The 16,816-nt window shown below is 29.9% G+C and overlaps 1 protein-coding gene and 1 non-coding gene across 2 annotated transcripts; both read left to right on the forward strand.

Moving 5' to 3' along the window:
- Window positions 1–1,264: 1,264 nt before the first annotated feature.
- On the forward strand, window positions 1,265–6,158 carry LOC100255536 (methylsterol monooxygenase 1-1). Its single transcript, XM_059743355.1, has 5 exons — window positions 1,265–1,851; window positions 2,276–2,598; window positions 4,972–5,119; window positions 5,220–5,252; window positions 5,741–6,158. Exons 1-5 carry the CDS (start codon window positions 1,522–1,524, stop codon window positions 5,819–5,821), a joined length of 915 nt encoding a protein of 304 aa, XP_059599338.1. The 5' UTR covers window positions 1,265–1,521; the 3' UTR covers window positions 5,822–6,158.
- A 304-nt stretch (window positions 6,159–6,462) lies between these two features.
- TRNAK-CUU (transfer RNA lysine (anticodon CUU)) lies at window positions 6,463–6,535 on the forward strand. The gene has a single exon. It is a non-coding gene; the product is annotated as a tRNA-Lys (tRNA).
- Window positions 6,536–16,816: the final 10,281 nt, after the last annotated feature.

Here is a 16,816-nt window from a genome sequence, read left to right on the forward strand (position 1 = left end):
CTTACTTGTTCGCCCTAATTATATATAAAATTAAAATTTTTAAAATAAAATAAATTTATTTATTTTTAATATATAATAATAAAAAATAATTTTCAATAGAAAGTTATAAAATTTATAATATTTTAATTATTTATAAAATACATTTATTTTAATATGATTATTTAAAAAAAAAAAAAGGTTAAACTAGGCGGGGTTAGGTATGGGCAATTCATATACCTACCCTGCCCGTTAAACATTTTTAATGAGACAAATATGAAAATTATTTTGAATAAATGATACAAGATTGGGATGGGAGTGACCCATCCAAAATCCCAAATTGTCATTTATGTTGTTTTCCTAAAAACATTTTAAAAAAAAAACACTTTCACTAAATTATTGTGAGCGGAAGTTTTCATGCAAATAAGGTTAATTCAATAACATAAAGATAAGACAATCATACATATGCTATACAAGGTTTTAATGTGATTTGATCAATTATACTTATGTCAATGGATGAGAAATAATCATTACACCATACAATAGAGAATATTAGAGACAAAAGAACAAAATACAATTATTGGGTTCCCAAAACAGCCCATATTTCTCAACTTCTTGTATTCATACTCTACCACAAACTACCTTACCACAAACCATCTTGCTCCATCGGTAACTTGCGTTCTTCCTCACATCTCTATCCAACTTATATAGGTTTTACATATACATCTCCATCTCATAACCTTTTCATTTCATAACCTAAAATATTTATAGAGACATTTCTAACAATTTTTCTTAATCTATAAAAAAATATCATATTATAATAATATATCAACTTACAAAATATTTTATATACTATTCTTTATAAAAAAAAATTACACTAATTAGAAATACGAGACACTTCATGACAAAAACATTGTATAAAAAATGAAAGAAAACTCATAATATGAATTGACACTAATAATTTATAATAAAAACTTTTTCAAATGACTCCCAAAGATTTCAGCAATTATTTTATCTACTAGGAATAGGAAAATATCTTCACAACACATTTTCTATAATTTTATCATAATTTCAAGTTTGTAGACGAATACTTTGACTATATATATATATATATATATATATAGAGAGAGAGAGAGAGAGAGAGAGTATATTAATAAGTGCCACAAGGCAATCATTGCAGGAAAGGAAATTATTAATAATATGTGTCCAAATTCATAATTATAACATATATATGTATATTTAAAAAAAATTAAATTCCAAATTATGAAGGGCCAGCGGCACAGAGGCAGTGCCAGCAGAGCGGTCCATGGGGTAATAACTTTTGGTTTTATTTTTTTAATTTCCATAAGAAACGGCAGGAATTCCAAAACGGAGTTCAAAAAATATTCCGAAAATGGATTTCCCGCATTATATATATTTATAGCAAACAAACCTTTACTGGTTAAGTGGAGTCGCATTTGTTGTTTTCTTCTTCGCACCACCCATTCGCTTCCACTCGCCTTCCTGTTCCGCCATCTCTGCCACCTAGGGTTCCGCCGCCGACCAATGTTGCCCTATAAGACTCTCCAGGAGGCCGAGGCGTTTCTGGGGCGGAACCTCACGTTTCCGGAAACCGTATGGCTCAATTACTCTGCCAACAAGTCTGATTACTTCCTTTACTGCCACAACATTCTTTTCCTCTTCCTTATCTTCTCTGTCGTCCCTCTTCCGTTGACCTTCATGGAGCTCTCGCGATCTTCCGGCTTAGATAAGTTTAAGATTCAGCCCAAGGTGAGGCTGTCTTCTGCCGATATATTTCGGTGCTACAAGGACGTTATGAGCATGTTTTTCTTTGTTGTTGGTCCTCTCCAGCTCGTCTCCTACCCTTCCATCAAGGTACATTTATGTGGGTTGTATGCGATTTTCTGAATTTCTTGATCGGGATTCTGAATTTTGTGATTTGTTATTTTTTTTTTCCATAGTGTGTTTTCGGCAATTGCTGTGAAATATCCGATATTTGGTATATGATTTGTAGGGTTTGGATTTGAGGAATTTGTTAATTTTCTATCTTGCAATTGGGTGGTTGTTGCAAGTTTTTTGTGTTTTGTAATGAGATTTATGGCTTTTCAATTTAGGAGAATTTTTTATGTTTCTAGTGCTAGTTTATTTGTGACTGATCTTGAAACTGAAGAATGTGTTGCTTCTCGAAATTTAATCGGATTATTGGGTAATTATTGTGATTCTTTGGGATTATAAATAGTTTTAGAATTCATGGAATCAGCGTGATTCGATTTTCAAGACATTTGTTGTTTGTTCATAGATGATTGGGATTCGTACAAGTTTGCCATTGCCATCTGGGTGGGAGATTCTTATGCAACTCGCGGTCTATTTTATGGTTGAGGATTTTACCAATTACTGGATCCATAGGTTCCTGCATTGTAAATGGGGGTATGAGAAGATTCATCGGGTTCACCATGAGTATACAGCTCCAATTGGATTTGCGGCACCTTATGCACACTGGGCTGAGATTTTGATCCTTGGAATTCCGTCTTTTCTTGGACCAGCAATGGCCCCTGGGCACATAATCACATTTTGGTTGTGGATTGCTCTTCGGCAGATTGAAGCCATTGACACTCATAGTGGGTACGCATGCTAATTTCTTTCAGTTGCTGATTGTCGTTTTGTGCTTTAGTTGATTGTGATGAAATGATGTTAACAGTACCGCTTCTTTCTCACTTTTCCTTTCTCTTCTACCCTAACGTGTACCCTAACGTGTAGTTTCTCTATAAAGTATTTTTGTGGAGGATCTTTCCTAGTGATTTACCTTTTCTTGGTGAAGAATAGAATCAGAGATGTGCTTTTCTTCTTCTTCTTCTTTCTTTTTTCTTTTTACTTTTCTTCTTCTTCTTCTTCTTTTTTTTTATTTCTTTTTCCAAATCTTATTATTATTATGTTTCTTTTTATTATTATTTTTTTTAATTCATTTATAGTTTTTGTTTGGAAATTGTGGAACTGTTAAATTGCCACAGGGCTTTACAATTGAGGGTGGAATTATTATAGTCTGATTTTTCTCATTGTTATTAGATGCGGTCTTTCCTATAGGCTAGATCTATTGCATAGTTTTTGCTTTTAATGTGAGTACAAAGCCATACCAAGGTAAAAGGTTGAAAGAGATTCAGATGCCAAGTCTTTGGTTAAGAAATTTTGGAGTTGCAATTTATTTTTGCAGGTGAAAGAATTAGTTCAATCTGTTTTTCTGTGCATTCAAGATGTGGTGCTGAGCTGAATTGGATTTTACTTCAATTTGAGGTTGGATGGGATCTTTTCAGATAATCTGGAGGACTAAATTTCATTTTTTTTATATTAATTATTTGAATCGTTAGGTGCTTTAACTTTATGCACATAGATAATGTGCTTAAAATTATCTTGATAATCACTATTGTTGCTCGTCACCTAATACGGATAAAGTATCTTGATTATTTATAAGCTCAGCTGTAGTAATACTCTGTTGCTTTGGCTGTTTTGTTTTCTTTACTCCCATCTCCATCCAAGCCCTTTTTTACAACTTGATGGTTTTTTTTTTTTTGGTTTTTTTGGTTGAAGGTTATTGCTATATTCTTCAGTGACCTTGCTAGTAGTTAATCACCTCATAAATCTTAGGTGGCGGTCACCAAGGCAAGGAAGGTGTCCACAAATTGGTTAAGAGTCACAGTTCATATTAAAGGCATAAGTGATGAGCAAAGGCCTTGTTGGAGATGGGCAAAGAGCCTTGGTGGAGTATAGCGATTTTTGGAAAGATGGAAGGAATGCTTTTAGTGTTTTTCTATGTAAAAAGGATTCAAGTGGCCTAGAATTGTGAGCTTAGATGGCCTTGTGGTGACCCTGGGCCCAGAATATGCATGCTATAAAAAAAAATCAGAGGAGATATTTGAGGGTTCTAACCAGAATATGACAAATAGAATTTTGGGCTAGTTGGTAACCTGTTAGAATTCGGATATATGTGAGAAAAATTCAGTAATCTCTATTAACTAGTTTTCAGTGAAAGTTTTAAGTTTAGATTAACTAAGAAAAAATTAGTTTGGTGATTATTAATCACAACAAATGAGATATTCGAGATTTTAGCAAAAAATAGGGAGGGTGCTGTTTACATGTGGTTGGGGAAGGGGAGGGTGGGGGCAACAGATTTGAGGGGCATCACTAACAGAAAAGACCTAATTGTTACATTGATGTTGAGTTTCATTAATTATAGTAAAATTAACAGAATGCTCATTCTAAATGTAGGGGGTTGTTAAAAAAGGATCCATGCAGTCAATAGGCTTTTGGTGTTGTGTGGGCAAGCTATCAAACAAATGGCTACATTGTTTGGCTGTGTGGATAATTAGCATTAAATAAGGACCTTGATTGATGGTTGCTGAGAAGGATTCCCCTGGTGGCACATGCTGCTTGTATGATAATGTTCTCAGAAATTGACATATAGGCTCACATGTAGCTTATTATTTTACCAAAAAACGTAACTGTGAAGTTGGAAAATAGAAGGGGTTTCTTAGTAGTAGTGAAATGAAATAATCTGCTTAGAGTTGTTAATAGTTATATGGCAAATTTGGAACAAAGAGATGCACTTACTGAACGCATCTATTTTTGTTTACTAATTTCCAATTCTGAATGTGATGTTCATTCACTGAACAAATGCATAATTGTAGGTACTTGTTTGCTTTTCAAGATAGATTTGAAAGAGTTCGATAACTTTTATGTGTTTTTTAATTGTAACTTGATATTCTCTGAACTTTTAGCCCAAGGAGGATGTATTATATAAACTTTTTTGGTTGTCCTGTAAGCCTACAAGAGGATTCTCCCTTTCCTCTATTGGCAATAGAATTACTGGGATCAACAAAATAAGAATGATATACTTTTTTTTCTTTATCTTATTCCCTTTCTCCTTTGTCTATGTTTTGCACTAGAAACTTAATTGAGGTGGCACTCGGAGCATGTTGTAACAACTTATGTATGTTCGTACAGATATGACTTTCCCTGGAGTCCTACGAAATATATACCATTTTATGGTGGTGCTGATCACCATGATTACCATCACTATGTTGGGGGACAAAGCCAAAGTAACTTTGCTTCAGTCTTCACCTACTGTGATTACATTTATGGAACTGACAAGGTTATTATACAGTTATTTTTTATGATTCTGTTATCTACATTTTGTATTTAAAGTTAGTTGATTAAAATTGTTTTCCAATAATGTTTTCTTGACTTATTAGGGCTATCGGTATCAAAAGAAGCTTCTTGCAAAGGTAACATTCAGCGCTATGTATTTTTTGTTAGAATATGATCATGGACTATCAGCAGCTTTGTTGGGTTTTCTTCCGTATCTTATTTTGAACATATAGGGACTTTGGACCCACAATGCAATAGAGATCCAAATTTAGGTTGAATTACCTTCCACAGTCGCTTAGTTTCATATGCTAAATATTTTGATACTTATTCCACATGTTAAAATCTGATAGATGGTGGGATGGGATATCCTTTATTGTTCTTGGTAACTTCATTAATTTGGTATGTTGAATAATCCCAACTTAATCAACATTTTGGAATCTGCTTGGTGATGTGATTTGGATGTGCTCGTTAAATGGTTGGCTCCAATGTTATCCACATGCTTTGCTGGGAAGTAGGCCCCTGTTGTCTTTTACTTTATCCAACTTATTTTGCTTCAATAGTCCACTAAGCGTCCTGCAATGGGTTGAATGAATCTTTCTAATGTTTCTCTGTCGATGTAATTCAGTTGAAAGAGGATTTGAAAAGCAATGGCCAACAAAATGGAGTCTCATACCAGAACCTTACTCAAGATCTCAAATCTGACTAATGGTGGGGGATGTCGGGCTATAAGACTCTTATCTGGAACAATGCCCCTCTCGGATGCATCTCACCAGTAACAACTTACTGAGACCTCTGATCTCAGACTGACGTTATCCATTGTTATCACCATGCTAGTCTGGGGTAGTAGAAATTCTAGTGGTTCAGATGGGGATCAAATTCTTGGGGTCTTTTACAGTTGTGTAATTTGTGGGGAGGGGTTGTGTTTTGTGTTGAATTTGTTTTTCCTCGGTGGATTTTGAACATTCAGTGTAAGATGTAAAACCCAAACTTTTGTTGTGGTGTTATGGTCAAAGCCAAATATTATGAATTGTTATTGTTATTAATTTCCGTGTGTAGATATGAAAAGTATTTTATATTTTTTATGCATTGCTGATCTGAGAATCCAGAGCCACCAAAATGAGATGTTGAAAAACTATTCTTTTCCTAGGAATTGAAGAAAGGGGTAGAGGAGAAAGCGACACGTAGCCAATCATTGGCTTGAATTCTTTTCCTATGAATTGAAAGCGAACGATTCAGGCTCGTCTCCAGGTGTATGGAGATTGGAGAGCGTGCACCTAAACAGGATATTTTAAGATGGATGAAAAAGATATTTAAGAAAAAAAATTAATCTGCATGTCTGAACATGAAGCCCGTCTAGCTCAGCCGGTAGAGCGCAAGGCTCTTAACCTTGTGGTCGTGGGTTCGAGCCCCACGGTGGGCGCTTTTTATGAACTTTTCATTGGACCGGATAAGCATGGGTGGGCCTTTTAAGCGGGATCTTTTCTAAGTTGGTCCAAGGACCCATTTTTTTTTTTTTTGGGTTTTCCATTCTACCCTTTGGGCTTCTATTGCGACCTGCCTAGGCATTGGACCGGGTAAGCAGATATCTTTTCTAAGTTGGACCAAGGACCCATTTTTATTTTTTTGGGTTTTCTATTCCACCCCTTGGGCTTCTATTGAGCCCTGCCGAGGCATTGGACCGGGTAAGCAGATATGGGCCTTGTAAGTGTGATCTTTTCAAAATAAGTTCTGTTGGACCAATTCAAAAAGTTCTTAAAATGGCTTAAACTAACACCAATTTTCATCTTTTTTAGTGACAAATTAGTTTTGTTGGTCCTGATGGTTACAAAGTAGCGTTCACCTCCTGTAAGATTTTCTATTATTATTACCCAAATAAAAAAAAATAAAAATCATCCAGCAGTTTTCTTTTAATAAAAGATAAAACAATGTAGAATGTTATATACCTAATTATTTGATGAAAAAAATAAAGGAGGTTTCTTAATAATATTAAAAGTCTTAGGAGAAAATCAGAGACTAGGTTGCTATTTCCACTCACACGGGCCACACCAAATCTCACCAAAAATAGCTGTAATCTATCCAGAGGATTGAGGGCCGGGCCCATTCGGGAGTCCATCAAAAGCCCAAAAGCCCGAAGTTTTGTGGGACAACATCATATCCAGAGCCCATTATGCTACGTACGGAAGTTGGATAGGATGATGGCTTGATGTTGATCGCCCAATCAAATGAGAAGCAGGATGACGTTGAATACTGGAACTGAAAACACTAGAAACACATAGAGCGAAGTGGGCCCAGCAATGATGGGGCTTGATCCAGCCAGCTGTCCCAATACCGAAAACTAGCTTCAGCCTTCATTAAATTTAACCCTCTTTGGCCCAGTCATCTTTACCACTTTTGCAAAGTAGAGAATTACAAATCAGCTTTTCTCATAATTTCTGAGACATTATGGAGTAGTTTGATGGAGCATCATTGAGAGATGTCAGGTCCCCAATCTTTGCCCTACACCTGGCCCAGCCCCTCTCTAATTATGGGCCTAAATATGTAGCAGGCCCGTGCACCCATCATTCATCAATGTACACTTCTTTTCATATGAAATCTATGTTATTATTATAATTTCTTTTTAAAAATATTTTTCCACTTGCCCTTCCTTAAAATTTGTTTCCATCATATTTAATTCCTTCCATAAATTAAAATTTATAATAAATATTTCGATTTGTGGATCATAATACCACTCTCTAAATTGTAGTGATGCTCATAAAATGTTCTTTCTCTCTTTAACATTTTTATAGAAAATTTTATCAATATTTAAAAAATAAATAATAATAATAATAATTTTTTTTAATGATTTCAGATACTGGTGCATCTTTTTATTTTTCTGTAAATTAATGGACTAGGCCCAAATCCTAAGGACAAAATGGTGTGTTAATAGGTCACTTGACCTGCCCTGCCCTGCCCTACCTCATCCCAATTGCTCTAGGTTTGATATTGCCTCATACAACTTGGGACTCATTTCATGGGCTTGGACATGATAAAAGGTCCATTCCATGCTTCATGACCTAAAATTATTACTATCATTATTGGATAATTTCAAATTCTTCTTTCTTGGTATAAAAGAAAAATTAAAAAGTAATAACAAAATTTAATGAATTTTATCAAAATCTATCTTTTATTTATTTTTTTCTTTTTGTCCCTTCAAATCTTTTTAAAATTCAAATGGATCTTTCATGAATTCAAATTTTTCTAAAAATGTGTAATATATTTTAATATAAAGTTTGTACCAACTCGTACCCTATAATATATATATATATATATATATATATTGTCTGCTCCAAGCCTAAAAGGACCCTTACAACTTTAAAACATGTTTACATAATTAAAATGGGTCTATACTTATACAACGTTAAAAACTTTCTCTCGCATCTAATATGAGATATTACAATGGATATATATTCCTCATAGAATCAAACAAATAAAGGCTCATATTGAAGTCGGAGATAAATTTTGATACAATTTGTAACAATTTACACCAAATCATGTAGATATCATATGCTTTAAGCCCTAAAAAGTCCTCATAGCTTTAAATGTGTTTATATAATTAAGAAGAGTCGATACTTATATAATATTAGAAACTTTCTCTTATATCTAAAGTAGAATATTACAAAGTTAATTTTATTCAACTTTTCTAAAGCTTTCGTGAAATACATTTAACTCCAATTGATTTGAAATTTTATAAAATAACTTTCTTATTTTGAGTAAAATTGTGTGAAAATAAGAGATAAAAAATTATACGAGGGGTATTTGATGAAATTTTAAATCAATAAAAACCGGATGTATTTACCAAGAATTTCAAAAGAGGCTAATGACATTAATCTTTAAGATATTCTTAAAGAATTCATTATTAAGATTAAATTAAGATTTGTGTGGAAAATAATGTCACCATCGGATGCATTATCACAGGAAAATAGAGATTACTTTTTGAAGGTTGATGGTATTAAAGTTATGATAAGTTATTTTAATATATAATTGACAAGATTTGAGGTGAAGTGTGATTCATTAGGCACCCTCAACTTATTCTCGAGTCCATAATCAACTCAAAAATTCACTAAAAGAAATGGCCCCATTGAGTGAAATTAATTTACCGGATGAGAGAGAATTTTACGTGGTTACATTTTGTTACTCGAGTTGGAAACATAGAAGAACAACAAAGGGACAAAGGCCAGAGAGGAAATAACTTTCCAAAATTCCCAGGAAAAGCACTAAAGTTATGAAAATGACAAGCTTAAAACAGCAGCTTCCTTGGCTGAAATTTCAAATTTGATTCCAATTGCCCACTGTTTTAAGGTTTCCTTTCCAATCTCCCTTACCTTCTCGGGTTAAATCATCACTCACTCTCGTCATTCTACACACATTTCTACCTGCCATGTCCCTCTAGGTTACCACCCTAATTCTAAATTTGTGGGTCACAGCCCATTAGGGCTACACATGTCTATTCCTTTCTCCACTATACTCTCTCAAAGTGAACCTTCATGGGAAGGTAAGGTTGTCAATCACCCCTTCTGCCCTACTGTATTTCACTAATTGCACATTTTATTATTCACTCCCTACTCCCTCCCTCCTATACTCCTATCTTCTATAATTTAATTAGCCTATTTTTCCTTTTCTAGAGAAAGTGACACCCAAACAGGGCTTTGCTACAACCTTGTTTAAAATTTCAGCAACATTTATCTTGAGTCCATATTTTTATTTTTATTTTTATTTTCAATTATTTGGAATATGTGATGAAAGATGAAAGAGTTAGCAATCATATTTATGACTTTGCTTTAACCTCGATTATGTAAATTAAATTAAAAATGATTTAAATGAAATTAGTGTATGATGTTTGAAGCATTAAGTTTAGAGGTCTATTGTGTGAACGACACACCCGATGAAGGTAATATAATGTTATTACTAATGTTTTTGAGGTCGTATGGGTCATTAAATAAAAAAAGTTATCGATTAATGGGTTAATAGGTGGAATCAATGATTAAACCACGGTTGAATAAGTGATTTCATAAATATATTATTTATAAATTATTAAAAATAAAAATAACACATAAAATTTTAATATACGTATTTTTAAAAACGTACTAGTATTATTTTTCATATTTGATATTATCAAACTTAAATTATGAATGAATATAATTGCTTAAATTTTATAAATAAAAGATATATAATATTTAAATGTGAATAAATATATTAGAATAGAAGAAAATTCTTTTGTTTATAATTTATTTTACTTATATTGTTTATATGCAATTTTAAAATACCAATTATTAGCAACAAAGTCGTCACAACTCAAACCTTCGATAAAAGGGTTAATGGTTCAAATCATCCGGTTGTTAGTTACTCTAGTTGCTAGTTAGATTATAGTTTATGAGAAAGATTTTCAAAGATTTTATAACTCATCACAATTATAATTCATCCCACAATAGTGGATTAAGCTTTGATTGATGATTCAGTAATTTTTTATATATCCCACAATCATTTGTTTAGTAATTTTTTTAAAAACATTCTTAGTCGAAAAAATATTTTTGAAAAAAAGAAAATAAGTGTTTGACAAAAATTAAAAAACACTTTTAAAATGCAAATTAGTTTAAATTGGAGAATTAGTATAGACTATTCTTCAACTATTCCAAATAAATGAAGTGAAGATGACCTACATTACTTTAGTCAAGAGCACTTCTTGACCAAAATGTAGGCATTGAAAGGTAGGAAGTAAGGAGTCTTAGGAGAATCTAGTATTTTACAAAGAATTCAAAAGGTAAGGGTTACTTATTTTTGTTAAAATTTAAATTTCATAAATATAAGGAGTTTGCAAGATATATATCAAAATTAATGTCAAATCATATCAACATTGATTTTAAAATATTAAAAAAAAGAGTCATATTATATCAAATTCAAAGGTCAAATCAATTACTCTAACTAAAAATGATGGCCAACATTAGGGGTAACACTTTATAATAAGTGCCAACATTATGGGTGAGAACTTTAGAGAAAGGCGATTAATCTCATCAAAAGTTCTAGTAGATGATGGGTGGAACCGAAAATTTAGTAGTACTAGTAGCCTTTAAGGCTATGGTTGAATTTATCATATCCTCCGTCAAAGGGACATGAAAGTTGACACTTACTTGATTAAGATTTGAAGTTAATCAAATTTAAAATATCTTATGTAGAAATTACTAATTCCAAGATAGATGTTTTCATTATTTTTATTTTCACATATGAATATAAGATTAAAAACATTAAAATCACCTAGGATGCAAATTATAATCAAATTCAATTGAATTTTAATTCTATTTGGGCATATTGTAATTGTGTTTTTAGTAATGTAGGCCATGTTTTGAAAACTGTTTTCGAAAACAGTTATAAGAAACGGTTTTTAAGAACAATTTTTGAAAATTGTTTTATGATGTTTTGTAAAACAAAAATTTATTTAAGAATTTGAAATGTTTTTAATCTATTTTTAGTATTTTTGAGTATGTTTTAAAAATAATTTTTATAAGCAGTACTTTATTTTTAATCATTTTACATATTCGCATAATCATTTTTTTTAAACAACTTTCAAGAAACAAATGAAAATAATTAAAAAAATATTATTTGAAAACATCATATTTATATTTTTAAGAACAAAAGATATAAAACGATTTTTTGATTGCCAAATTTATTTTCATATTTTTTTGTTCTAGAGAACAAAAACCTGTTCTCGAAAACAGTCGCCAAATAAGCCCATAAGTTTCCATTTCAAGGCTAAAATCCTTTACAAATGGAAGAAAATCTAATTCTTTAAGTTATTTTAGCAAAAACCAAGCAACACAACACAAACTTCCACTCTTTTCTCATTTTCCTTCTATGTTTTTTAATAGGTTTAAAACGTTTGAAGGAATCCAAAGTGTGAAAGGACAAAATGGTTAAGAGGATGATTATGGAAATTAAACAACCTACAAACTCTTATGTTTAAAAGATGTAGACAAACTTTAGCCAAAACCACTAATTATTTTATGTAAAAGGTTTAAACCAATTTTAGTCAAAACCACTTCGCTAGGACACTACTAATTATCCCAAATAGTTTAAGCTCAAAAGTTTAAAAAATCCAACAAAAATTAATAACCTAAGACCTAAAGAGTAACAAAAATTAATTATTGTTCCAAAATGAATTTGAAATTAATCATTAACCTTATTTGTTGGTGAAAAGCATAAAGATAAAAATCAGTTCACGTAGAATGATACACAAGGGTTCAATTAACTACGCCTGTATCTATGGATGTAGGAGAATAGTTCTATTATACTATAAAGAGTACTATAAAGGATAAAAAGAAAAAGAAAATAGATATAACCATTGAATTTTGAAACATTGTGTAATTCTTCACTCCTTATATCTACTTCTCTTATATATCACAATCAAGATGTCAGCCTAATGAACTTTACTTGGAAACTTCTTTAGATCACATCCTTCATGCCATGACTTTATCATGCACTATAATTTTTGCTATATATTCAAATTGTTTAATCACTTTACTTGTGAAGTCTAAGCTAATACTACATGGGTATATATACTTAATAGGGGGAGGGATGAGGAGGGAAGAAAAGGGTTTGAATTTGGTGTGCTTCAATTTTAATTTATTTTATCTAATGATAATAATGCAAATGACATATTACGCATTGTAAATTAAAAGGGAGTATGGAAAAGAGACAAACAATGTTTTATAGTGATTTGGTGTAATTCAAGCCTATGTATACTTTTCTTAAGCTCCAAACCAACCCGAGGGTTCCATTAGTCTTCCAAGGCTTCATCCAAATCATAAATCACCTTTAAACTTGGATTCTTGGTGCCAAGAGACTTTTAACGCTTCAACTTTTAGATTATGTTTGGTTCCCAAGAAGTACCAAGAAAAGAAAAAAATACAAAGTAAAATGGTTTTCTCATATTTTGTTTCACTATAATTTTTTTAAATTAAATATAATTAATTATAAATTTATACATTTTATAATTATTTAATCTTTATATAACAGAGGAAATTAAGTGAAATGAGTTTGAAGAAACATATAAAAATAATTTATTAATTTAAAATTTTTTTTTTCTTTCATTTTTTTTTTCTTCCACTTTTCTTCTTTATTTTTTTTCCCTCACATTTTCCCTCAAATTTTCCGAGAATCAAACATAACCTTAATAGATATCTCACTTTTGAATTTTCTCTCAAGCTTGCAATTTGAAGACAAGTAAATGAGTAAGATGGCAGCAACAAGTTTTAGCTAAAATGAATACAATCAAAGGATAGGATTGAAGTGGTGCACTAAGGTATGCAAGTTTAGGTTTAATGTATTCAAAGATCAATGTAGTAGCTCTTAAAATTGATGAGCATTAACTTCAAGGTGCATATTTTCCTTGCATTTAATGAAGTTAGAGGTATTTACATATGAGATGTGTTAGGAACCTAATGGTTAGGCTCAATTTATCTTGACTTAGACAATCTATTAGTTCATTAGTCGTTCGTGGTAGAAAGGTATAATAGGTGACTATTGGAGCTAAAATCCTTAACCATTTAACTTAGGTAGTTCAACCAATACCCTTGTTACTTTTACAATTGCTATACTTTTCCTAACACATGCAAAACCCTTTTTGGAATGTATTTTTATCAAATTAAGTTGAGATTTTTCTTAAAAGTAATTTTCATCTAATTTATAAATGAATAAAAGTAATTTAAAATCATTTAAATGCAATGCGATGAACATTAGTTCACCATTCAACCTTAGAATGTGATCATAAGGGTCTTCAACACGCCAATATCCTTATATCTAGATCATCATTGGCCACTTTATTCTTGTTTTGTAATTGTCAAAATATCATTAAGGGAAAACCATCAAGATCCAATAGTTGTATCGAATAGCCTAATTTATTTCGAATAATGAAGTATATGTTCCATGTCTCATATACCAATGAAAGAATGACCCACTCTACTTTTATTCAGCATTTCTTTTATATCTTTTCATGTGTTTTATTTTAGCTTTTTGACATTTCTAGAAATTTTGACCTTTGTTTTTTCAAAATTCTACAACAAACTCCAATATAACTTGTTATATTATCAAAAACTTCAATTTCACTTATTAGTCCCAAACATAAAAATAAAAATTAATTTACATAGAGGGGTAATGAGATTTTTACAAGATTTGAGCAGTCACATTTATATTTATAAACAAAAGAGAATAATTTCATTTTACCATAAAAAAGATTTTATTAGTTAAAATAAAATATATTTATAATAATTTTATTATTAAAATATTATTTTTAAAAAAGTCAAAACATTTTTCTTTCTTTAAAATTAATTTTTTGAAATCATCTCTTCAAGATATCATTTCTCCCCATAAATTTTTTATTTTATTTAGGAAATTGTTTGTTGGAAAGAAGATCTTAGGTTATATATATTTTTTAAATAAATAAATAAATAGAAATCATATTTTGAAGAGACAATTTTTTTTCTTGGATTTTTTTTAAACAATTTTTAGAATTTATCCCTTCAAGAGACTATTTTAGTCTATAATTTTTTTAAAAACAGAAAATTTAGAAATCGTCTTTCTAAGAAATGATTTTTGCCAACAATATTTTTATTTATTTAAGAAATTATCTTTTCAAGAGAAGATTTTTACTTCAAATCTAAACTTTTTTTCCTAGTTAGCAGAAAACTATAGTAGATTTGAAAATACTTTTTCCGGTACAACAGTTTATAAAATCATTTTTTAAAATCATCATACACTAATCAAAAACCCAATAAATTGGAGCATAACTTGTTTTGTGCCTTTTTTTTTTCTCTCTTTCTCTCTATATATACTCTTTTTTGTTTGTACAAATCAAATGTTAATCACTTCTGCTCATATAACAAAGAAATTTTTGGTTTTATCAATGTAACTAAAGAAAATATTCCATTATTTTTAAAATATAAAATGTCATATTTTGTTCACTTTTCTATCACTTAAAAATCTAATTATTATCTTTATAGTAAAGGTATTCTAAGTTAGGGTATTTTGAAGATTTTACACATATGATTCGGTTGATTTTTATTTTTTGGGTACTAAAAGAGATAGAAAACCATAAAGAGCAAAACCTAGAGGGTGAAATGTTTTGGGATTCTCTTGTACTCTCTTTTCATCATAGTGAAAATCTACAGAAGTTACAAGTGAATATAACTCTCACGTTGAGAATCACTACAAATCTCGTATGTTTTTGTACTTTATTTTTCACATTTGTTTATTCTTACTTTCGAAAGATAGGATTTGGGTGTTTTAATCCTAACAAAAAAAAATCATCAAATGGAATAAATATCTCTATATTATAAAAGATCATTCTACTATATATTATGATGATATAAAAATAACTTTTTTTTTATTTATAAAAAATAACATGTAAAATACTTGAAATGAAAAATGACATTATGTAGAAAATAGATTTTTTTCAAGTAAAAACAAGAGCACGGAAAAAAAGATTATATGACCACCAATGTTAATGAAGAGAGTTAGATATTGGTTCACTTAATTTTGTTTTGTTTTTTATTTATTTATTATTTTATAAAAAACTATAAGGTTATAGATGTGATTTTATAGAATTTATAAGGTTACAAATGTCCACATAAAATATTTTTATTTTTCAAATTTTTATCTTCTTAAAGTTCTTTTAGAAAAAAAAAAATAGTGGGTTGTAAATCTAATAAAAGATATTTTAAATCACTATGCATTTAAAAGACTTATAAATAAAATTAAATATCTTATAAAAAAACCTTTTTGATAGTGAAAGCTTTTAAGTGTTTCAATCAATCTACCAAATAAGGTCTAAGAAGACACCAAATATGATATACAAATTCTAGAGTTGGCTTAATCAAGTAGCATTAAAAGGCATAAAATACATTTTACTTAAAATAACGAACTCAATTCATTCTTTGTCTAATTATGGATGATTAATAATAATTTAAATAAAATACAAATTAGTATAATTCTTAACATATTTAAATAATTTTGGTGAAAACATAAGAGAAGGGTGTTTTGTTTTGTCTTTTTTTTCCTTTTTTTTTCTTTTTGTTTCAAGATAAAGATAAATAATAGCTCAAGTAATACTAATACTACTACTACTACTACTAATAATAATAATAATAATAATTAAATAATTATTTATTTAATTAAGTACTTTTTTGTAACTTTTTAATTTTATTTTTAAAATGAAGTAATTTTGCAATTTTATTTTACATGTGGTAAAAAATTTTAGAACTCTTTGCTAGTTGTAAGTGTTATTATTATTATTATTATTATTATTATAAAATTTATTAAAAATACTTAATATGGTTACTAAAATTTTCAAATAAAGTTAATGAATTTTTTAATGAAAATTGGATGTGACCTAAATTTTATTTTAATATTAGTGGTGTTTGGTAAACCACTTAATAATTTTAAGTGACTTAATAATTTAATTTAAGTTATTAAGTAAATTAAATATATTTTGTAAAATAATTTAATGATATGACTTAAAGTAAAAAACAGCTTTAAGTAATAAGTAAAAAATAATAATTTATTCTTAATTTTACATATTTATTTTACTTATGTTATTTCACGACTTCTACTTCAATCAACTTCCTTTACTTTAATTATAATTTATAGAGATAAATATCTCAATTTGTTAATTTAG

Source organism: Vitis vinifera, chromosome 2 (assembly GCF_030704535.1).
Source record: "Vitis vinifera cultivar Pinot Noir 40024 chromosome 2, ASM3070453v1".
In the NCBI taxonomy this organism is placed as follows: Eukaryota; Viridiplantae; Streptophyta; class Magnoliopsida; order Vitales; family Vitaceae; genus Vitis; species Vitis vinifera.

Bases quoted from the DNA above. Each gene is read 5' to 3' on its own strand.
- LOC100255536 (XM_059743355.1), top strand. From the start codon at position 1,522: ATGTTGCCCTATAAGACTCTCCAGGAGGCCGAGGCGTTTCTGGGGCGG. The intron at 2,599-4,971 runs GTACGCATGCTA...ATGTTCGTACAG, and splicing joins GCCATTGACACTCATAGTGG to ATATGACTTTCCCTGGAGTC. The intron at 5,120-5,219 runs GTTATTATACAG...TTGACTTATTAG, and splicing joins ACATTTATGGAACTGACAAG to GGCTATCGGTATCAAAAGAA.